Below are 24,761 nucleotides of genomic sequence, written 5' to 3'. Positions count from 1 at the left end.
TGCCAGTGCAAGAGACGCGTGTTCGATCCCTGGTCCAGAAAGACCCATAAGCTCTGGAGCAACTAAGCTCCAGAGCCTGGGAATCGCAGCTAGTGAATCCCATGCATCCTAGAGTCCAGAAGCTGCAATGACTGGGGCCATGCGCCACAGCCGCTGAAGTCTGCGCGCCCTAGAGCCGGTGCTCGGAAACAAGAGAAGACCTTGCGTTGACAAGCCCACGCACCGCAAAGGCGGAAGTCCCCGCCCAGCCCGCTCAGCAACAAAGACCCAGCACCGCCGAAACCTTCTTTAAAAAAAAAAAAGCTTACTTAAAACACTGAGCTTTAAAGGCTCTCAAGAAATTATAGAAGAGGTTGCTGACACCAAAGCTGTTTTGTGTGTGTAATCATTGCACTCTTTTGTGTTAAGCTATCTAACCTCAGAAACATCAACCCAGGACATATGTAGTTCCATCCATTCCAGAATGCTCTTCTTCCACAGAGGCTATTTCTCTCCTTGAAAATGAACAAAAAATGCTCATGAACTGGAATCTGGTATTTACAAGTTGCTTCTCACAAGGAAATATGAAGACCATGGAGAGAAAAAATTGGGGGAAATGAATTCGATCTAACACTTGTCATTTTTTTTTAAATCCACTTGATATATTATTTTTCCCTTTCAAGACAATGTAAACTGAATGTATGTAATGATTTCCTTCCGTTTCTTCCCTTAACTCTTTGTTAATCCACAAAGACAAATTTCCTCCTATAATATGGTTCTACCAAATGAGTCTACTTTCCACACTAAGGGAACTCTAGGCCAGGACTAACCTTATATTTTCATCATTTTGCTAGGCAGGAGCAAGCTGAAAAAGTGGAAAGTCACACTGTAGCATATTTTTTCCTATTTGGGAATTTGGCAAAATGGATCAGACTGGTAAGCAGTCATCAGGAAGAAGGAGTTATTTCAGAATCAGAAAGTCAGTTCAGGGGAGCAGTTCATAGAACTGGAATAACAGAGCAGCTGATATACTTCAGGATGGCTGGTCATGCCGGCATTTCAGTCACACTCAAAACGTGTCTAGAGTATCCTCTTTGAGGCATGTACATGCGTGTGTATCTTTGTGGATATATGAGTCATACGTGTATATGGATGAATTCATGTATCAGTGAATAGGAGCGAAAGAAGTGTGAAAGAAGTGATAAATACACTTTAGGAGTGAAAGAAGGAATAAGTACAACTAATTCATTTGGGAGCAGGGATCATATTTTAAAATTTGTATCACATCTCCTGTACCCATGATGGATCAGGCACAAAATATTTACACTGAAGTGCATCATTGAATACATGAATGGAAAGAGTGGGAATGAATAAGTAAAATTAGAAGGTCAATTAAATGAGCCAACTATAATCCAATGGGAGATTTCTCTTGGACTTAAATAAGCTCAACACTCTCAGGGTGGCTGGAATGGGAGCTAAAAATAAAGCTTCATTTTATCTGAGTCTTATTACACTCTAGCCTGGCATAAATCACTAGAGAATATCCACATCCTTGGGGTACTTCTATCTCATAACACTAAGGTATTACCACACTCAATAGTCAATTGCATGGCTCTCTTCTCTTGGTGCAACTCTGGGCAATTGGGCAAATTGTGAAGACTAATAATTTACTAAGCATTGCATATAGAATTCTAAAGATTTAGTAAGCATGAAGAAATACTCCAGAGATTGACACCCACCCCAGACCAAAACAATGTTCAGAGAAGCCTAGTTTTATAAGAATTTTAAGCATTCAAAGGACATCCCTTCCTTACCGAAATAAAGGAAAATTGAAGCATCCTCTGTGCATCATTTGGAGATTAAACGACATGAGCACTTCAGCTCAAGCTGTTTTCAGGTGACACTTAAGGGCGCTGTGAACTTTGTCAAGTCGCTAATTTTCTTTGAACATTCCCTCTTACACGTAGATAATAATGTATCCCTGTCTGAGTCCGTGCGAACATAAAATGGAATGAGGTGTGTGAACGAACTTGACAGGTGTCTCTCAGCACAAGATCTCTGTTAATGAGTTTCCTCTTGCTTAAATTTCTCATGTTAGGTGTGGGAGGCAGACTGTGGAGAACTGGCCACATTCAGCTCACTTCAACAAAGGAATAATAAAATCACAATCACAGCCTGATGTCTTATTGTTCAAACCACAGCCTACGACCCCATCACCTCTGTGAGCCTATTCAGAAAATTCTCCCAAGCCCAAGGGATCATCAGAACAGGGCGATTCTTCTGCAGGGGGAAGCTGCAGGAGCCAGCTCCCCTCGGCCAGGCCAGAGAAGTCTTTGCAGTTGCATCATCGCAATTAAAAAGGGCAGCTCTTTTATCTGCTTTTGCTGGCAAACTTTTTCTGGAGACAGAGCTCCCTATATATTTACTTATACCAACCAAGCAATCAAGCATGAACATGTGTCTACGCCTCCTGGATCGTCCATGTAATAAAACCTATTACTTCATTTTTGTTGAGTGACATTTTTTAAGATAAAACGGACTGCTTATTGTTTTCCTTTGCACTATTAGAAATTTTGGCAGGGTGGTTTTTTTTTTTCCTTTTCATTTAGATTGTGTGTGCTTAGTCGCTCAGTCATGTCTGACTCTTTGCGACCCCATGGACTGTAGCCCGCCAGGCTCCTCTGTCCACGGGGATTCTCCAGGCAAGAATACTGGAGTGGGTTGCCATGACCTTCTCCAGGGGATCTTCCCAACCCAGGGTTCAAACTCTGGTCTCCCACATTGCAGGCGGATTCTTTACCAGCTGAGCCACCAGGGAAGCCCAAGAATACTGGTCTGGGTAGCCCATCCCTTCTCCAGGGGATCTTCCCAATCCAGGAATGGAACCAGGGTCTCCCGCAATGCAGGTGGATTCTGTACCAGCTGAGCTGCCAGGGAAGCCCCTTGCGTTTAGATTACAGGCTCCCTGTCAAGGATTATGTTTGTCTCCTCATTGCTGGAACCAGTGACCCAGATGCAGCAAAGATGCTGGCAAAGAGTAGCTGGTCCATATAGAATTTTTGAATCCACTAATTGATATTCAATTGTAGACTTAATGCAGGACAACTTTTCGTATATAAATTATACCAAAAAAGCAATGCAATAAACTGCCTACAAGAGCCACACTGTCTTTAGTTTTGCACCGAGTTAGTAACAGCTGCCTTAAGGGTGCCTCTCCTGTTCGGGGTCAAGTCTGCCAGCTTTGTGTTCTCACTGCTGAGGATTAGATACGTGGAGGTAACAGTTCTTTTTGGTGAAAGATTAGACTGCTTTTCAGAGAGTGGGTGTGTTTTCATCTCAAATCTTTGCCCAATGTGTCGAAGTCTCTAAAGGGTTTTCAGGTTGATATTAGGAGTCCTATGGGTCTCAAATTCTTCAGAAGGCACATTCAGTTCTTTCACAGTTTCTGGGAGAAGCAGAATAAATCTTGAAAAGAGGGAAATGAACATTTTCTAATTTAAAAACAGGAATTAGGGACTTCCCTGCTGGTCCAGTGGTGAAGACTCTGGGTTCCCAGTGCAGGGGGCTCAGGTTTGATCCCTGATCAGGGAAGTAGATCCTATACACCACAACTAAGATCCAGCACCGTCAAATAAAAGAAATAAATAAATCTTAAAATAATAATAATAATAATAATAAAATAAAAACAGGAGTTAGGAAAGCACTTACCAGAACAGAAGTCATCAGAATATCTGTCGTAGACAGCCCGGCAGTCCCTCTCATCACACTCACAGGTGTCCCCATGAATATCCCCCCAGTCTCCAGTGGGGTCCACATCGTGGCAAGAACATTCACCGCACACACAAATCCCTAGAGGGGAAAAATAATTTTGTATGGGTCGAAAGAAGAAAAATCATGAAAGAAAGCATCTTACCCATTCCTCTTTCTTCTGTTGTTCACTTTATATTTGGAAAATATACGTGTTCAGGAATTAAAGTCTACAGAGGAAAACACCATCTAGAGTGGCCAGCAGAGATCCTTCATAAACAAAAGTTATTATCCATGCCAATACTTCTGTGGGATTGCAGCATGTGTCAGGAGCACCGTGCTGGTAGGACTCAAAGATAAGACCAACACAATTAACATAAAATGTCACCCTTGCTCTCAAGAGGTTTACAATTTATTCGACCCAAAAAAAAAAAAAGTGAATAAAAAGCTAGCACGTGAAGCACTAACATTTACTAGGACGTAAATACTCTAAAAGTTGGGAAAGTGGAAGTCAGTGTGAGCAGAAGTAATTAAGGTCGATGGTCTGGACAAGAAGAGAGAAGGGGACATGTTTTAGGAGCTTTGCAGGTAGAACAATTCAAGGGAGGTCAAGAAAGCAAGAGTGAGCCAAGAAGGTGGGGATGGACATGGGATCCTAAGCAGACCTGACCCACTGGAGCAGAAGGAGCGTATCCAGAAAGACTGAAAAGCGGGCACGGCTCGATCAGATGAGCCCAGGCGATAGAGGACACTGACGTAGGCGGAGAGCTAGAACTCTGGCTTTTTGGAGATTCGTATAGAGAAGTGTTAAGTTATAAATCATATAATGTTGTGTGAACTATTAATAATCATCTTTAGGGCAATGATCTTTAGATCATTTGTGAAAGGAACAAAATTAAATCCCTTTCTTACCTCTTACATCAAAGTCAATTCCAGCTGGACTAAAGATTTAAGGATATAAAACCATAAAATATAAAATAAAATCCATTTTTATTCAAAAACATCAAAGCAAATTATTTAAAGAAAAAATAAAAGAATTAACGACATAAAAATCTAAAATTCTGGCTGAGGGCAAGGCACCAAAAACAAATTAAAAGATAAAAACAGCTGAAACATGTAGTCATATGTATTTAAAAGATGAAGCTACTTTCATAGACATAAGCAATTGTTATGAAAGAATTATCTAAGGACAAATATGCCTACAGAAAAATAGACAAAGGACACTAATTGGAAGTTTTGTAGAGAGAAATAATGATGATAGATCAATGTAAAAATGCTTACCACTCAACCTGTAATGATTAAGGGTTAAGAGAACTTTAAACAACAGTGAGTTAGAATTATTTCAGACATCAGATAGACAGAAATAAAAAAGATTGTTTTAGGATCAAGAGTTGGTGCAGGTACAGAGTATAAAATGTACAACTTTCTGGATGGCAGTTTCACAACATAGACTCTTTAGATGTATGTTACTTATAACATAAAAGCTCACTTCAATTAATGTATGTAGAGGAAAGGAAAAGAACTGAAAAGTGCATGTATAGGAACATTAAATATGGTGGCATCATGTCATTGAAAAACCACTAGTGATCTAAATGAGCATCAGTAGGGCTCCTACAGAGCTTATATAATAAATGAAAACATAAGTGAGTTAGTATGATAAATAATCAGACCTGCTCTGCACAAATTAAAGAGAGGACTTTTCTTTATAATTTTTGTCCCAAGTTCAGGCCTTTTGCTTTCCTTTCTCTGTGTACAGAAACTGGGCATATTTTACTTTTCTGTGTCAACCTTTAAAAAGATAAAACTGGTGGTGTGTTCAGGCTTTCCATGCGAGCATTACCTATTAAAATGTATCATTCATTTATAGAAATGCAAAAAAATAATTTTCCAGCTTTCTAGATTTTAAGTTTTTTATTGAAGAAAACTGACCACTTACTGATAACTTCAAGTAGTCAGAAAAGCCCAACATGGCTATTTATCTACCAGGAGAGCTGACAAAGGGAAAAAGAACACGTATTTTCAAGAATTTTCTTCCAAGTGTTTAATACTAGTTGATTTGATATCAACACTTAGTTAACTCACTTTAAATTACATGATAGCAATACTAATATATTTTTTAAATTCCTGCCTAAGGTCAATCTCAATTTCACATGGCTATATTTTATTCACTATCTCATTTTTATTATTGTGTATCAAAGCTAAATGACTCCTATCAATTCAGTATTGTAACCAAGCCTTTGATTGACTCAATTAAGTGTTTTCTGGAATACTCTCTGAATAATTAGATGTTCATGCTGTAGCTGGTTCTGTTAGTCAAGAGACATTTAACAGAAGTATCTACAAGAATTGCCTTTTCACTCTACCATGTCATTTCTGGAGGGCTGCCAAAGAAATTACAGTCCCTGAGTTAACTATTTGTTCAGTGAAGCTGAAAGTATGACAGCAACTTTCTTATCTTTCTGCGTTCTGCCCAGTAAAAAAATAAGAAAGGGATGCTTGTTGGTATAGGAAATATTGATTTACATCAAAGTCAAACCCTATAAAAGATGACTTCCACATGGAAGGAAATACACAGAAAAGGTGAGGTAATAATTAAGAGCTTTGTTTTTTCCCCAATTACGTAGTAATGAGTATGAAAGACACACCTCTGTTGCTGCAGACTTTGCCATCTGGAGATGTACATCTTCGCTTGCTCTCCCAGGGGGTGATGTCACACTGGAATTCGCATTTATCTCCATGCCAACCAGCCTGGCAGTAACAGTTTCCACAGTAACACTTTCCGTGGCCTTTACCCAAAATGAATTTTATACAGTGAGGAAAAAAAGCAGCTTTCAAAAGCAGAATTAACTTTCTACCTCTTGGTGATCACTTCTGCCTTTGGAAATAATCAACCTGCTCCACGGTTCTTGCTTAAAATAATCAAATTATGTAGTTTGCCACCGAAACATCATAGGTGTGCCCATATCTACATCATCACACACATAAAGCAAGTCAAGGTGTCCTCTAATTTGTCCTAGCCAGTTGGCTGATGAAAATGACAGAATGTTCAAGAAACTGCATGAAAGACAGAGAAAGCCTACCAGGCCTCCAGTCACAAATGTGTACATCAAACTCAAATGTTTATAAGCATTCACTCTGAGAGCATTCCTTGAGTCATTTGAAATCAACCATGAGATACCAATGGTGCTTACTTCTTTGGATGCACAGTATTAATGACTGAGCCATTTCTTTAGTCAGAGGAAACATTTCATCTTTTCATTCAACAGTATCTGACAAGCTATTGTGTTTTTACCACGTGGCAGAGGGTTTCAGCTAAATCAACTTTTAGTAGTTACTTAAACTACTAACTGCAAATAAAATAGCATGGACCCTTGGTATTAAAGTCAAACCCCCTTCCTATCTGTCAAGGAGATACAAGTGCTAGGTAAGGGCAGCCCATCGTTTCGTCTCCAGCTGCACCCCCACCATTGCAGCTCTCGTTGCTCCACAAACTATGACTCTGCTTGTTCGTACTTATGTCCATGCAATTCGTAATGATGTCACCTCATCCCTTTCTGTGCCCATGTCCAGCAACCCTGCAAATTCCCAAAAGATGACAAGTCTTTTTCACCCCAAATCTCCTTGTATATCCTCTTTTTTTCTGTAGCTTTGTCAACAACCATGAACGTGTGTTCTTGCACCTGTGATGAAAAACAGCACCGTTTTGGTTTTTAGTCTATTCTTTCTGCTTTACATGAATTTATCCTTTATCAGTCTATGGCTAGAGGCTTTGCTCTTGCCTCTCTCTTCTCCATCAGCCATCATCCCAGAGAGGGGCTATTTTTCTTTCTAAACACTCTGGCATTTCTGGCCAACAGCAGGAGTGTCAGTAGGGCCTGGCACACACACATATGAAGGGAAAATACAATAAAATATGCTGGTCTCGGGCGATTTTTGCCTCTCAGATGAGACTTCCTTCATGCAGATACATATCAGAGAGACAGAGAGAGTCAGAGATGAAGAGAAAGCGCTAGAGTGAAATACAGAGAAAGAGACAAGGGCCCAATGTATACTGTCATGCTTTCTGTCTAAATGAGCTGCAGTTGGAGTATCTGCAGAAAACCTCTTCTTGAGCTGGAGATGGGGCTTCCCTGGTGGCTCAGATGGTAAAGAAGCCAGCTGCAATGCAGGAGACCTGGGTTCTATCCCTGGGTTAGGAAGATCCCCTGGAGAAGGGAATGGCTACCCACTCCAGTATTCTTGCCTGGAGAATCCCATAGACAGAGGAGCCTGGCGGGCTACAGTCCATGGGGTCGCAAAGAGTAGGACACGACTGAGTGACTCAGCACACAAGCTGATTGAGAGGGGTCATTTCTACAGCAAATTTTAACTTTTTCACTTAAGCTGACATAAACACCATCAAATGATTTCATCAATAGTAAAATATAAAAGCTATACATTTTAATCATGGACTTAAAACTATCTCTACATGTATGTATACAAAAGTATCACAAGCCAGTGTTATATCACAAGCCTCAGGAACCTGAGGGTTACACTGAAAGGAAACAAGACAATTGCTTACTAAAAGCTTTTCCTAGAAGTCAGGTGTTTTTTTTTTTTTTTTAAGACTTGATTAACTTCTTAAAGTAGAATTTTCTTTAAGTAGATTATACTTAAAGTAGTATAATCTCAGAAATCTTCAAAGTTTTATTTCCTCTGTCATTATAAGAAATTTATGTAACATGCAGCAGTTTGTTAATCTCATGGAAGGCTTACCATGAGATTAACAAATGATCATAAATCTTCATTCCTCATACCCAAATTCTTTGTATGTTTATAAAATTCAGTACTGACAAGGTTATACTAAAAAATCATTGAGATAGAGGTGAACAGGATTATTAGAATAAATCATGTAAAGCTATACCATATGCAGATATGGAAAATTAAGCAGATATCTTCATAATTCAAGTGAAAATACTATAGTAAGATATAGCTGGATAACCGAGATAAAATATAAGCCTTAGGACAATACACAGCCCAGACAACGAACATCATTCTTGGCTTTGTACAAACTGATAGAGTAAGAAAATCTCTTTTTGAATTGCTTCCCTATTGGGCTGTAAAATCACCTCTCAACAGACTGTTTTCTTGTGAATGATACATGGAAAATCTAGAATCCTACACAGTGCCATCACCATAGGATTTTACGGGAATGTTGGTTGTCTGTGGTCAGAGAGTTTGCACCGTGAAATTGCTTTAGCCTCAAACCAACAGAAATAATGAGTGGAAAGGTTGAGCATTAAACATTTCCTGTTTTTTCCAGGTCAATATTTATATTTACACACTCAAATAGACTTTGCTTTGGCAGTGTGTATCAGAAAACACTGGCTCCACACATGTTCCCTTCCTCTTTTTTGATCTGTGATAACTGCAAATGGAATATCAGGAAGACAAACACATCACATGTGTGGGCAGCTTTATCTAATTTCTAATCATTTTGGAACAAGCCCTTTAGCAGAACTGTCTGAGCAGCATCAAGCTTAGGTCACTGGGTGGAAAAAATGAAGGTTCTTCTCTTTGTTTGTTTTATCCTGGTTGGTGGTACAGCAAGGACACCAGAGAGAGAGATCCGAGCTGACCTAAAACAAGAGCATCTGAATGACCACAGGAATTGAAGCCTCAATTTGTTTTGTAAACAAAGCGGCAGCTTAGTGACACTTTATGGCCTTCTGGTTCCTCCCCACCCTGCTGGCTCCTGATCCTTTCAGGGAAAATACTCCTCTGAAATCACCCATTTGGTATGCAGGATAGGATTCCGTGGATGGAGTCTCTTCAGATTTCAATGAAAGGATTAATTACTTATGGATAGAGAGATTAGGCCAGAGGTAAGAAGGATAAAATGTTTCATAACAGCAGCGAAGAGTGCTCCCAAACTGAAGTGATTCTCATTGCTGTTTACTTTCCTGCCCTGTGCCAGTCTTGGTTGAAACCCTGGGCACAGAGTTGCAGAGAGGGAAGCAGAAGAGAAGGGAACTATTAATATAGTACAAGTGGTAAGAAGGGCTTTCCTTGTGGAGCTCCAAACTCCAGGGCAGGTCTCTCCGGGGAGCAATCAATCGCAGTCTTTGGCATCAGACAGTACGTGTGTGTGTGCAGAGTCACTCAGTCATGTCCAGCTCTTTGCAACCCTTTGGGCTGCAGTCTTCCAGGCTCCTCTGTCCATGGGATTTTTCAGGCAAGAATACTGGAGCGGGTTTCCATTTTCTGCTCTAGGGAATCTTTCCAACACAGGGATCGAACCTATGTCTCCTGCATTGAGGCAGGTTCTTTACCCACTGAGCCAGCAGGGTAGCCAGGCATGAGACAGACAGGAGTTTAAATTCCATTTAACCCTGGCAAGTCATTTCGGATCCTGGTAAATTATCTATTGAATAAGAAGTACTCATTGCTGCTCTTGACATTAGCAAGCCTGCAATAATTGATACAACAGCAAAATGGATTGAGTAATGGTTGTCCATAGAAACAATCATGAAAAAAGTTATCTAAGTGTGTGGGGAGGGATAGATTCCAGGCTAATAATCCAATTGGTCTTCAATGTCCCCAATAGCACATGACAGTATTTACAGGGTTATGGTTCAAAACGGGAAAGAAAATGAAATTAAAACATGCAATAGAGAGACTGGGAGAAAAGAGGCAAAATAAAAGCTGAGCAAGGAAGACAGATTCCACTAGGAATACTTCAGAACCATGCAATTGGCCTGTTGCCCTAACGATCTGGCTCTTCTCTGGGAACAATCTGATTCTGCATTTAAAAGTACTAGAAAACAACAACAAAATTCTGTAAAGCAATTATCCTTCAATTAAAAAATAATAAAATATTACAGAGAAAAAAAAATACTAGTCTGCTCTAAATATCATATGATATCACTTGTAAGTGGAATCTAAAAAAATGATACAAATGAATTTATTTAGAAAACAGAAATACATGCACAGACATACAAAACACACACTGTTACCAAAGGGGATACCAGGGATAAATTTGGAGTTTAGGATTAACAGATACACACTGCTCTATATAAAATAAACAACAAGGACCCACTGCATAAGACAGGAAACTATATTCAATATCTTATAATAACCTACAATGGAAAAGAATCTGAAAAAGAATATATATATATGCACAAATATACCATCTGAATCACTATGCTGTACGCTTGAAACTAACACAACACTGTAAATAATACTTCCATAAAATGGTTACAAAATAAAAATTATAAACAATTTTTCACTGGAAAAGACCCTGATGCCTGGAAAGATTCAAGGCAGGAGGAGAAGGGGACGACAGAGGATGGGATAGTTGGATGGCATCACCGACTCAACGGACATGAGTTTGAGCAAACTCCGGGAGCTGGTGAAGGACAGGAAGGCCTGCCGTGCTGCAGTCCACGGGGTTGCAGAGAGTCAGACACAACTGGGTGACTGAACGATAGCAACAAAGCTTTACTAATCTGCTCTGAATGCCTTAGTCTATATTTCCTTATATGAAGTATTTTCCAAATAAACACAGGTTCAGCTTAAATGAGTAAACCTAGTACATAAACTCATAGAGATAAAAGTTCAGTGAAACAGGTGACAAAATCAAGTACTTATATTGTTTTTTTGCAAAGTTAATATACATACCTCCACAGATTTCTTCTGTTTCATCGTCTATGCATTCTCTGTCATCACACTCACAAAATTTACCATAAACAAGCCCATTTCCATCTGAATTATCACATTTACACCTGCCACAGTGACATGTACCTAGACCATTTAAAACAAAGCAAAAATTATTTGTTAAATGCACATAAATTATAATTAATGAATTTTAACCTCTCTTTCATGGATAAAGACAATTCCAATCAATTTTATATTCCTATTAGGTTTTACTGTGGGTATGATGAGCTGGATAATGACATTCTTTTTTGAGATTATTGTAGCCCATTAGTAACATTTTATAGCACACAGCTATTATGATTGACCTCTAATAGTTTCGTGTATGTAAATCTGAACTCCCTAAGAGCAGAGTTACATTATAAATGTCCATCCAATCAATGCATGAATGAATATCTTCTGATTACACCTGGGTCTGAGTGAACTAAAGCAGAAAATGCTAAGCTTTGTGAGAAAAGTAACCTTGCTTATCTTCCTCACCAGTTATTTATTCAATGCTTTGTGCAATATTTGAGCTTATTATTTATATAATAAATGTTTGTGGCATTCATTATTAAATTTAAATAAATGAAAAAACTCAAATGTTCCTAAAACCTTCATAGCTGTAGTGTTAAAGTGATACCCATGTCCCTACGACAAAGGGCCCAGAGTGGGTTTTCCTTACGCCTGGAGTCCTAGAGCCTCACCAGACTCTCAGGACAGCTTAGGGTGAAACAGAGGCACCAGAGCCATCTGGTCTACCACTCTCCACATACCCAGTCAAGTGTAAAAGGATTTGACTACAACCCCTGAGAGTGAGTTCACTGACAATAAAACAGCGTTCAAAAGATACTGAGAAGTAGCATGTCCACTTGAGTAGCTTCCTTTTTAATGCTTATGTTTTAATCTTTAATTGATATCACATCCGTCACCACAGAGTAACTGAGACTTTGTCGTTTGCTAGATCTCATCCTAGTCTCTGGAAATGCAACAGGTGATTGATTTAGCCATAACCTCCTCTTAAAGCTTTATATGAGTAAAAACCAAAGTTATAAAATAAATGGAGAAGTGCAGAGTGTTGCAGAAACTCACAGTAAGGGGATTTATCTGAGACCTGGTGGTCAAAGGGTCCCTGGGAAATGGCTCTTAAACTGAGAACTGAAAGCCAAGAAAAAATAACAGCTAAGAGAAGTGAGATGGTGAAGAAGCCCACTTCCAGCAAGAGACAAAAGCAAAAGCTCTGCAGTAAAAGAGGAAATAACATGGGAAAAAAGACAGCTGGTGTATAGTGGAAAATGAAGCAGAGGGCGTCATGAAAGGAAAAAAAGGCCACTAATGGTGAAGTTTATGGAAATCTAAAAGGCTGAGCACTGAAGAATTGCTGCTTTCAAATTGTGGTGTTGGAGAAGACTCTTGAGAGTCCCTTGGACTGCAAGGAGATCAAATCAGTCAATCCTAAAGGAAATCAACCCTGACTATTCATTGGAAGGACTGATACTGAAGCTCCAATACTTTGGCCACCTGATGGGAAGAGCCGACTCATTGGAAAAGACTCTGATGCTGGGAAAGATTGAAAGCAAGAGGAGAAGGGGGGTGGCAGAGGATGAGATGGTTAGATAGTATCACCAACTCAATGGACATGAATTTGAGCCAACTCCAGGAGATAGTGAAGGACAGGGGAGCCTAGTGTGCTGCAGTCCATGGGGCTGCAAGGAGTCAGACAAGATTTAGCAACTGAACAACAACAAAGAGGTCACATTAAAGATTTCCAACTTTCATCCAAGAATAATGAGAATCCATTGAAATATTTCAACAAGGGAGTCATGTGATCATGACTCATTTTCACCAGGTTATTCTGGTTGTCACATGGCGAATGCATTGAAATGAGGCAAAATGGATTTGAAGGGATGTTGGTCCATCAGTCTGCAGGAAAGAAGATAGAGGCTGACCCAGGTTATGGTCATGAGTTTAGAAAAAAGGGAATACACATGGGGATATTTTCAGGAGAAAGAAAAGATGACTCGGTGACTGGTTTTGAGAGGTAAAGGATGGAAAGGAACTAAAGATATTGAAATTTGAATTGAGCTACTGAATATTGGAAATTCTCTATATGTTGAACCAGAAGGAACATGGATTTTGGACTAAGGAAGATCTGAAGCTAAATCCAGGTCTTAATCCCCTCTAGCTATACACTTTTGAGGTCATTATTTTTATTCCTAACTCTCAAATTCCTTATCTGCAAATAATGTCTACTTCATAGAGGTACTTTGAAGAACAAGTGATAAATATATCACCCTGTCATCTTTCTAAAAACTCTATTGTGTCTAGCACATTGTAGACTTCCAGAAAATGCTGGGTTCTTTGTCTTCTCCCATTAAGACTTCGAGTACATTAGTCATATTCCCAAATATTTTCTCCAGACACATTTTATATTTATAGACCCCACTGTTTCCTGGTTTTCAACCCTCTGTGTGACTCTGTTACACGGGTCACTTCTTTCTCTCACAGTCACAAATAAATGCTAATTTCACAGAACCTGAGCTTGTTATTTTTCTTCCTTGAGAATGCCTGTGTGAATTTTACTTTTATTACATTTCATTTTCTTGGGTTTTTTTTCCCCTGAAAACTATTTTGATTTATAAAAGTTCATTTCGAATCTAATGCTACAATTCATGGGACTGTCTCATCTCTTTTTTTCTAATTATCACCCTTCTTTTTCATTTTCACATTTATTCATGTTGTCTTTCAACCATTCACATCTCTATTCATTACATTTTCTCATTTCTTTTAACACTGGTGAAGTTGTAGGTGCTATAGGAGATAATAAGAGGAATAAAATTAAAACCAAGCAAATCATAGATCAGGAAGAATGTGCTGGAGATGATTGATATTTATCACACAATGGATATATGAAACCAGATGACTCAAAGGCATTTGCAACAGATCTGTGACAAATGCTGTAAAGATAGCATGGACCTCAGGCTGGCTCCGTGAAGGAGGAAAGGCACAGCAAAGGAGTAAGTTTTGCATTGGCACTTGGTATACAGATAGAATTTCAAGAAGAGGAGATGGAGAAAAGCCTTGTGATGCTGAAGAAAGAGTCTGAGCTAAGGAATAGGATGAAGAATTAAACAACAGTGAAGACTCCGACTTGAGTTTGGAGAAAAGTGTCTGCTGCAGGCAGAAAGTATGGGATCCAGAATATTGGTCAAGGATTTTAGAATGTATCTGTTGGAATACCAGGAGCACTTCCCGGCTGGGGAGAGAGGTGTACCGTCATGAGGGTTACGATGCCGTCATTGTTTTCAGGGAAGATGAGAAGGCATAGTCTCTGCTTTGAATTCTACAAATCCTCCCTGACGTCCCCCACAGGCTGGCTCCCTGCAGTCCACACATCTGAACCATCCCTGGGTGACGCAGGAAGTTTACAACAGTTCAGAGCCTTCCTGTCTTACTCATCAAGTGGAATTCACAACTGAGCCTCCAAGAAACGGCATATGGAAGCCCCGGCAGACGCGCCAGACTCGTGCGCTCATGCTGTGTCAAACCGTGGCTCTTTCTTGATTGCCAATTAGCTCAGTCTCTAGAATTGGTCTTCTGTCTCATGCTAGATTATTTTAGTTCTGACTTTTCATTATGCCTAATATAGCTGGCTCTTTCTAGGATGACTCCCTGTCTTGAACACCAGCCTATATCCCTGATGCGATGGTGCGGGAGACTCGTTCTGCTCTGGCTCGGCTCTGCAGACTATGCCTTGCCATTCTGCGCCCCTCTGGAGCCACCTTCTGGGACTCCTTTGGTCCCCAGCTCCATCTCCCTCTCCCCCTGCCCTTCAGTCTTCTTTGCCACTCCATACAGCTCCTCTTCCCTTTCTGCTCCAAGCTGCTTCCTGAAAACCACACTGCGGTATGAGGGGGAAAGATCAGTAATAGCAACTCAGTTGTTGCTATTGTCTGTTGCTAAGTTGTATCCGACTCTTAGCAACATCTTCAGTTCAGTTCAGTCACTCAGTCATGTCCAACTCTTTGCAATCCCAATGGACTGTAGCACGCCATGGACTGTAGCATGCCAGGCTCCTCTGTCCTTCACTATTTCCCAACATTTACTCAAATTCAAGTCCATTGAGTCAGTGATGCCATCCAACCATCTCATCCTCTGCTGCTCCCTTCTCCTTTTGCCTTTAACCTTTCCCAGCATCAGGGTCTTTTCCAGCGAGTTAGCTCTTCCCATCAGGTGGCCAAAGTATTGGAGCTTCAGCTTCAGCATCATTCCTTCCAATGAATATTCAGGGTTTATTTCCTCTGGGATTGACTTGTTTGATCTCCTTGTTGTCCAAGGGACTCAGACTAACACAACTTGTGGCACTGGGACTGAACTAGGCTGGTAGAAGTAGGCTTTAAAGAAAGACATGTGAGGACAAGATCCCCAAAGTAAACTTGAAAGGCTAAGAAACTGAGAGGAGAGTATGAGAGTAAAAAAGATTGTGTTGTCTGTGAAAATTGTCTAAAGACACATTAAAGGAGTCTGAAGATTTATGACAACCAGAGTTAACACTGCCCCTAGACTGGAACAGAGGTGGGGGCGATGCTATACAAGGCATTGCTGGGTCAGTTGACGAAACTGGAATATATGCAGTAGGTTACATAAAAATACTATATCCTTGTTAAAAAATAGAGGTAAAAATATCTTAGAAATGCATTTTATGCCTTATCCCACGTGTTTCATCATAAAACAGTTCTGTAAATTTTCTCCTTTTGGATGTGTTGAGATGATGATGTAGTGAATCACATGTTTAGATTCCATGGTAGTTAAACATTTTTACTATTAAATAGCTAAATAATTCTTAGTTAAAAGAAACAGTTAAACTAATTCTTAGGTGGCTAAAATGTATTATTAAATTTTTAATAATTATTAAATGTATTATTATTAAAAAGAAAAACTGGATTTGAAAATCAATCAATCCAAAAATAGACTGGAAAAAAACAAAACTGAAATTGATTTCAAAACTTATTACTGAAAGAAGTTTAGAAAGCATGAAGTTGAGAGAGAGGGAGAGAGAGTGTGTGTGTGTGTGTGTGTGTGTGTGTGTGTGTGCGCGCGCGCGCACACGCATGTGTGTATGTGTTTGGAGGGTGGGTATTGTGAACCGGAAGTAAAAACATTTTACTAAGAAGAAAGAAAAGAAGGAAGTGCTGGAGAGAAGCCAGGAGAGTGACAGTTAACACCTGACTGTCAGGACTTCCGTCCTGGTTCCTGGCTGCACCAGTCACAATTTCCCTTGGAAATAGCCCTGATTACTATTAACAAAACAGCCTACTGCCCTGAATCTACACAGAGCAATTCCTCTCAAAGACCGTGAAAAGGTCCCAGCTCTGACTGCAAAAGGAGTCCCCCAATCACAGGAACTTCAGGAGGGCAGGTATTCACGTGTCGTCAAACCCTGGCCTGGAGCACACAAAGCAAGAACTCATACCCCCAGATCTACTTAAGAAGGGGTGCCCAACCTCCGGGATCTAATGCCTGATGACCTGAGATGGAGCTGATGTAATAATAATAGAAATAAAATGCACAATAAATGCAATGCCCTTGAATCATCCCTAAATCATCCATGCCACTGTCAGTCCTTGGAAAAAATGAAACTGGTCCCTGGTGACAAAAAGGCTGGGGACCACTGTGCTGAAGAATTACCCAGAGAACTTTAAAAACCCACTACAGTTCATAGCAGATGCCAAAGCAATGAAGTCAGAGCCTCCAGTGAGGACAGGAGCATTCCCAGTTTCAACCAGGGTTGAGAATATAAACTGACTTTGAGCTTTTATGTGCTCAACTGTCAAAAAAATATTTAAGTATAGTAATATTGGCTACACATCATTAAAACCCAAACCATAGTTGTTGAGTTTTATATGATTTGGGTAATTAATTTTAACAGCTCCTCTGTACATTTCTAAAAAAAATAGTTTGAAATGACATCTACAAGATAGAAAAATATTTCAGTTAAATAAAACTCTTGCTGTAACTATCTTCTTCAATGGGTTTCACATCCAGGGCACCTGAAACCTCCATCAAATTTGAAAAGTTTAGTTCTATCTGATGGTAACATATGAATTCAAAGCCCCCTTGATCTGTAACAGAGAACAATTAATTCAGTTTATACAAATCCTTTTTAAAAGAATTAATCCAGCATTTGAAAATATGGCTCACAGTTGACATAAAATGCTGTCAGGGGTTTTTATTCCAGAAAATATCCTGCTTGAAGGAGGCATGTGGAACAGCTGGAGAGCATCAGACTTGCCAGTCTCAGCAAGATGACATTTTTCCCAATTGATTTATCTGAATTTCATTTCAAAAAAAAAAAAATACACTCAAAAGCAGTCTCACTCCAAGGTTCAACATTTCTCGACGCCTACATATTTCCATTAAGAACCCAACTTTGATGATTTCATTTGAGGATGCTCTGGGGACAGAATTCTTACCTGCATTAGAGCAGATGATGTCTTGAGAATTCTTGCACATCTGGTTACTCTTTTTCTTGGTCAGGTCACAGTTGGTTGGGTACTGGCAAGCGTCACCAAACCATCCTTCATCACACTTGCATCTGCCACAGTCACACTTACCGTGGCCTGAGAATTTAACAACATCCAGTTAGACTTAGATTGTTCTCCAAAGAATCTCAAGAGTGATGCTGGCTCAGGAATGAACCGTAATAAATTCAAACACAAGTATATGACAGCAGCTGGCGGGGGAGAGGGGGCATGGAACACTATTTATACTCCATACAATGGACTATGTGGGCTTTATTTCCAAAATTAACTTTGATAACTCATTCTAAAAACATTAACTCACAGAGACATTAGGCTAGATAATTAACCAGAGGTCTAAAAAACACATGATCAGAAAATTTAGCACCAAAAAAGTCCACCAGGCACTTGCACATTTAAGACACAAAAACCCAATAAAAATTGTTTCCATTTAGCTGAATTTTATAACACACAAAACCACAAACTCTAAGTGAGGAATCTTAGATAAAATTCTACTAAACATTGGCCTTATTGTTATTTGAATTTCATATGCAATAAAATTGTTTATCTTCCCTGGCAGCTCAGAGGTTAAAGCGTCTGCCTCCAATGCAGGAGACCCGGGTTCAATCCCTGGGTCAGGAAGATCCCCTGGAGAAGGAAATGGTAACCCACTTCAGTACTCTTGCCTGGAGAATCCCATGGACGGAGAAGCCTGGTAGGCTACAGTCTATGGGGTCGCAGAGTCGGACACGACTGAGCGACTTCATATTAAATATATATCTCTATATATTTATAATTTTCCCACTTTGGGATAAGATTAACATGAAACATAAGTGTACATTTTGTTTCCTGATGGGAAAATTTGATTCAGGAGTCAAAAGGATAAGAGTCATAGCCATCCACCTTCACAAAAGTCTCTCAACCTTTCATTCTCTCAAATCAACATTTTGCTGTTTTTATTTTTACAGTCATTAATTTCATCAAGTCCTGTTTAAAGAAGCCAGCTAATGTTTTTATTGACTGCATATTAGACAGAAGTGCAAAACACATACAATCCTTGGTCTTTGTCCTCAAGGGATTTACAAACTGCAAAGTCAAGGTTAATATGTAAAGAGGATTGTGTTATGTTCAGCCAGAACTGTTTGTTGTATGAAGTTGAAGGATGTAGTCTACGACCTACAGAAGAGGAGAAAGACTTTCTGGACTTCTTTGACCTTTAACTGGGCTTTGAAAGGTGAGCAGTTTGAATGGGTTGTAGGGAGAATGAAGAAGGTGCTAGTCACTCAGTCTTGTCTGACTCTTTGTGACCACATGGACTGTAGCCCACCAGGCTCCTCTGTCCATGGAATTCTTTAGGCAAGAATGCTGGAGTGGGTTGCCACTTCCTTCTCCAGGGGATCTTCCTGACCCAGGAATCGAACCCTGGTCTCCGGCACTGCAGGCAGACTCTACCATCTGAGCCAGGGAGAGGGTATTTGTATATTATTCAGGATGACAGTGCTATGTCTTAGTGCCTATTTCAGGCACTATGAATTTCTCATAGGCCACAGTGAAACGGAATCATAGATCTGAGGCCAACAGTCATTCGAGGTGGCGGCCAAAACCCACATGATGAGGTCCAGATGGTCAGTCAGAGTGGATGGCTCAAAGGATGGGCTCTGATCGGCTCTGACTTTAAAACTCCTCTGCATGTGGCCCAGTCCATGTAAGGGTTTCTATTCCTGTTGCATTTTTCAAATTAATTATTCTGTTTTACAAGCAACACCTTGCCTGCACCTTAATTGCAATTCATTTTATCCAGTGCATGTTACTTTGTCAAACTGATTGTATCATCTGGCATCCCTGTCTGCTCCTACACGACACTGTCAATCTCAGCCAACTTGGTATCACTGACAAGCATAAGTGATCTCTCCCGTCAACCATCCAGTCTATTTATGAACGTATTGAGCTAAATTCTTAAAGTGGCTAAACCTCGTTTGGTGAATTAAGAATCTCGGTCACTGTAACGATTCTTTAATAATATTGGTGTATTAGGTTAGACAATGTGCAATAGCACTTTTAAAATAAATTTATTTATTTTTCATTGAAGGATAAGTGCTTTACAATATTGTGTTGCTTTCTGCCATACACCAACATGGATCACTCATAGGTACACATAGGTCCCCCCTCTCTAGAATCTCCCTCTCACCCCATCCCACCCCTCTAGGTTGTCACAGAGCAACAGGTTTGAGCTCCCTGTTTCATACAGCAAAGAAACAGCCACTTCTATGTAAATGTCAGCTATTTTTTATGGTTCATCCCAATAACGAAAGCCCCATAGCAACTAGGAAGAAAATAAGAATGATTTAGAAGAAAAGGAAGCATCTAGAAAAAGAATACATCTTTTATATTGGATGGAAGATCTTAAACTCCAAACTAGGTATATACGACAGAGGTGAGTAACAGTTTGTGAGTCAAAAGTTACAGACTTTTTAAAATGGAGATTTGAAAAAATAGAGGAAAAATTAGGAAAATGTACAGATGATACTAAAAGGCTCATTCATCTCATGACTCCATAAAGCATCAGTAGAAGCTATATTTTAGGTGCTTATACCCCAAAGTTATTAGTACATGGAGGTGCAGTTTCAGAAACTTCTTCCATAAAAGGCTCTATGATAAAATAAACATGGAAAGAGACATGCTATATTCTCCTCTTAGAGTCTCATGATATATACCAGCACACTGAAGCCCATCAGAGGTGTTTTCAAGCTATTTAACTTTATTTAGATTACACAATTTTTTTATTAGGGGGCCCCTTTTCCTCGCATCTTATGTTAACATCTTAAGCACACACTGCCAGCTAATGTGTTTTCACCTTTTCCTTAAGGATCTGACTGCAGGCAAAGATGACAGCCAAGGTCAGCTGCTTTTATGTTTTATCTAAACTTCATGCCCCGTAGGGTCTTCTTGATTCGCTTCCCTCCATTTAGGAAAGTGCATGGGAGTAGACTTTTTTTTTCTTTTTTTACTGTCAAAAATTACCAAGGAATAGCCTATATAACTTTATCAGGAGATAAGTGCACAATGTTTTTAGAAAGAAAAGAATCTTTAAATAAGTCCTACTCTTTGAAAGGGAAAGTGTCACTCAGTCGTGTCCGACTCTTTGCGACCCCCTGGACTGTAGCCCAGTAGGCTCTCTGTCCCTGGAACTCTCCAGGCAAGAATACTGGGTAACCATTTCCTTCTCCGGGGATCTTCCCAACCTGGCTCTCCTGTGTTGCAGGCAGATTCTTCACCATGAGCCACCAAGGAAGATCCTCTTTACCCAAGGTTAAAAAGAACTTTGGCCAACCTCAGGGAATGAGGCTGCTGTAGTATCAAAGCAAGGTAATCTCCATTGTAGTGTCAACAACGTGGCTTCGCCGAACATCCCGTTTGGCAAAACACCTTATCCGCTGTGTACTAGTTTGCTGCAGCTGTCATCCAAAGTACCATAAACTGGAAGGCTTAAAACAACAAAAATATCCTCACTCTAGCACCCACAAACTGACATGAAGGTGCCAAAGGCCTGATTCCTTCTAGAGGCTCTGCCAGAGACATGCTCCCGTTCCCGTCTCCCACCTACTGGCTCCCATTCCCGTCTCCCACCTACTGGCTCCCATTCCCGTCTCCCACCTACTGGTGGCTGCTTGCAGTCCTGGTGCTCCTTGTCTGAGCAAGCTTTCCTTGCTCCGCTTCTCTCTTCATGTGGTTTTTCCTCTGCATGTCTGTGTCTTCAAATCTTTCTCCTTATAAGTGCATGGGTCACTGGATTTAGAGTCCATGAGACTTCCGGAGGACCTCATCTTAATTACATCTTCAAAAACTGTCTTCCCAAATGTCACATTCAAGTCACCAGGTGGGGGGATTTCACCCATCCTTTACTGGGGCATAATTTAATGTTCAAGAGTTGCAAGTAATAGATCCTGATCACCCTCTTTCCTACCTAGATGGAATATTTAAAAGCAGAGACATCACTTTGCCAATAAAGGTCCATCGAGTTAAAGCTATGGTTTCTGTAACAGTCACATAAGGATGTGAGAGTAGGACCATAAAGAAGGCTGGGTGCAGAAGAATTTATCTTTCAAACTGTGATGCTGGAGAAGACTCTTGAGAGTCCCTTGGATGGCAAGGAGATCAAACCATCAATCCTAAAGGAAATTAACCCTGAATATTCACTGGAAGAACTGGTGCTGAAGCTGAAGCTCCAATACTTTGGCCACCTGATGCAAAGAACCGACTCATTGGAAAAGACCCTGGTACTGGGAAAGACTGAAGACACAAGAAGGGGACGACAGAGAAGGAGATGGTTAAATGGCATCACTGACTCAATGGATATGAGTTTGAGCAAAATCCAGGAGATGGTAAAGGACAGGGAAGCCTGGCATGGTGCAGTCCATGGGGTCACAAAGAGTCAGACACGACTTAGCCACTGAACTGAACTACATATTCACGTATAAGATGTGGTCTTTTTATTCCCTCTTAGATATGAAAATAAATGGCTAGAGCCGAGAGCAGCTGCCCCCTCCCCATTTCTATGCTATACTAGGAAGGCCTGAGAATCCCCACGGACAGCCCGGCCCAGGTCCACGTGTGTGCTTCCACAGCTCTGCTAGCCCCTCTTCTCCCCGACTCCTCCCACAATCGAAGTCCCTGATCACCCCCAGTCCCAGGACCTTTGCACCACCCCAGACTAGGGGGAAAGCCACAGCAAGCTCTGGAAGACATGTGGAGATCTTCGTGGTAGAAGGTCCTGGTCCTAGTCTCCTTGGGCTAGGGGGACAGAGGTGGAATGGACTACTACTCAGCCATGAGAGAGAAGGCGATCCTGGCATTTGGAACAACATGAAGGCAAAATGCAAAGTGAAATAAGTCAGAAGGAAAAAGAGAAATAGTGCGTAGTTTCACTTACACATGGAATCTGAAAATAACAAGCCAAGCAAACAAACAAGCCAAAAACCAAACTCATAAAAAAAAAAAAGAGGTTTGTACTTAACAGGGTGGGGACAGAGAATTGGATGAAGGTACAGACTTCAGTAGTATGATGAATAAGTACCAGTCTGTCATGTACAACACGATGACCATAGTTAACATACATTGGGCTTCCCTGGTGGCTCAGATGGTAAAGAATCTGCCTCCAGTGCAGGAGACCCAGGTTCAGTCCCTGGGTTGGGAAGATCCCCTGGAGAAGGGAAACAGAAACCCCCTCCAGTATTCTTGCCTAGAGAATCCCCATGGACAGAGGAGCCTGGTGGCTACAGTCCATGGGATTGCAGAGAGTCGGACACGACTGAGTGACTAAGTGCTCGTGTGCGCGCGCGCACACACACACCCACACCCACACACACACAATGAAGCACTGGTCCTCAACCTTTTTGGCACTAGGTACCAATTTTGTGGAAGATAATTTTTCCACTGACCAGGGCAGGGAATGTTTTCAGGATAATTCAAGCTCATTACATTTATTGTGCACTTTATTTCTATTATTATTACATCAGGTCAACTTCAGATTATCAAGCATTAAATTCTGGAGGTTGGGGACCCTGCTGTATAGTATATTCAAAAGTTAAGGAAGTCAATCCTATGAGTTTTCATGACAAAGAGAAAACAATATTCCCTTCTTTCTTTGTATTTCTATGAGATGACAGATGTTAACCAAAGTTATTGTGGCTATTATTTATATGTAAATTATTATGCTGCACACTTTAAGCTTACACAATGCCATGTCAACTGTATCTTAATAAAGCTGGAAATAAGTCGTGATTATTAATTACTATACCATCGTTACTACTTAAAATAATTATTCATCTATAGGAGGATAGATGTTAAAAAACTATTCTCTATGCATGTCAGATACACTGCTAGAGCCACACAGTAACCTTGAAATAGACTGTTTTAATCTGAGAACTCAGTTGGCCCTGCAAATCTAACTTCTTGTTGCTTAGTTGCCAAGTTGTGTCTGGCTCTTTGCAACCTCATCAACCGTAGCCCACTAGGTTCCTCTATCCATGGGATTTCCCAGGCAAGAATGCTGAAGTAGGTTGCCATTTCCTTCTCCAGGAGATATTCCCGACCCAGGGATCGACCCCTCATCTCCTGCATTGGCAGGCAGATTCTTTACACTGAGCCACCTGGAAAGCCCACAGATCAACTTGCTTTGGTCAAATAGGTAAACTTCCAAGACCAGCATTGTATCCTAATGTCCAGTGGATTCAAACAAGCTCATTTAATAATAGACACACTCAATTTTTCTCCTGTTCTTTCTAAGCCTCTATAGCTCTTCCAGCCTCTCTGCCACATCTAAATTCTAAGAAAAGGATCCCTTGGCTAATTTTACAATTATTTCATGGTTTGTAATAGAAATGACTATTTTCAAAACAGGGGCACCAGTCCCTCCCTGTTTCTTTATTTAAAAAAAAAGACTTCTTAGATAGTTATTGCCCACTTCTATGTGAAGAATGGAAGGATTCTGCGTAGAAGGGAACTTTGCCCCAGCAATGGAAAGATCTGCTCTCTAGTCTTGCCTGGACACTAATCCACACATGACCTGGATTAGAAAAGTGGAAAAGAGGAGAGGAAAGGAAAACTAATAAGTACTGGTTTCCGGGTAGAGTGATAAGTACTTTATGCAGGCTAGTCTTTTTGGCTTCCATAAGGAGCCAGTGAGATAGATTTTGTTTCCTTGTTTTACAAATAAGAGGAACAAAGTATAATTAGCTCACTTAGCTGAAAAGTTGTGTTTTTCCTGTTACAATCAACATTATCCATCTAATTGCAATGCAGTAAACATGAGCGGTCAAACCAGTCCATCCTAAAGGAAATCAACTC

At 40.4% G+C, this 24,761-nt stretch overlaps 1 protein-coding gene across 2 annotated transcripts in view; it reads right to left on the bottom strand.

Annotated features, from left to right (window-relative positions):
* ITGBL1 (integrin subunit beta like 1) overlaps positions 1-24,761 on the bottom strand; it is a 224,412-nt gene that overhangs the window by 111,524 nt on the left and 88,127 nt on the right. Inside the window, exons 3-6 of one of the 2 annotated variants that reach the window (XM_068984672.1) lie at positions 17,871-18,017; positions 11,386-11,508; positions 6,372-6,512; positions 3,688-3,828 (exon numbers count right to left, since the gene is read on the bottom strand). In XM_068984672.1, coding sequence (XP_068840773.1) covers positions 3,688-3,828; positions 6,372-6,512; positions 11,386-11,508; positions 17,871-18,017 — 552 coding nt within the window. The remainder of the gene's footprint in view (positions 1-3,687; positions 3,829-6,371; positions 6,513-11,385; positions 11,509-17,870; positions 18,018-24,761) is intronic. The other variant, XM_068984673.1, reaches the window with a different exon arrangement.

The sequence above is a fragment of the Capricornis sumatraensis genome, chromosome 12 (assembly GCF_032405125.1).
Source record: "Capricornis sumatraensis isolate serow.1 chromosome 12, serow.2, whole genome shotgun sequence".
Taxonomy (NCBI): Eukaryota; Metazoa; Chordata; class Mammalia; order Artiodactyla; family Bovidae; genus Capricornis; species Capricornis sumatraensis.
The sequence above is the reverse complement of the archived record's forward strand: the minus strand, read 5'-3'. Positions and strand labels throughout refer to the sequence as shown.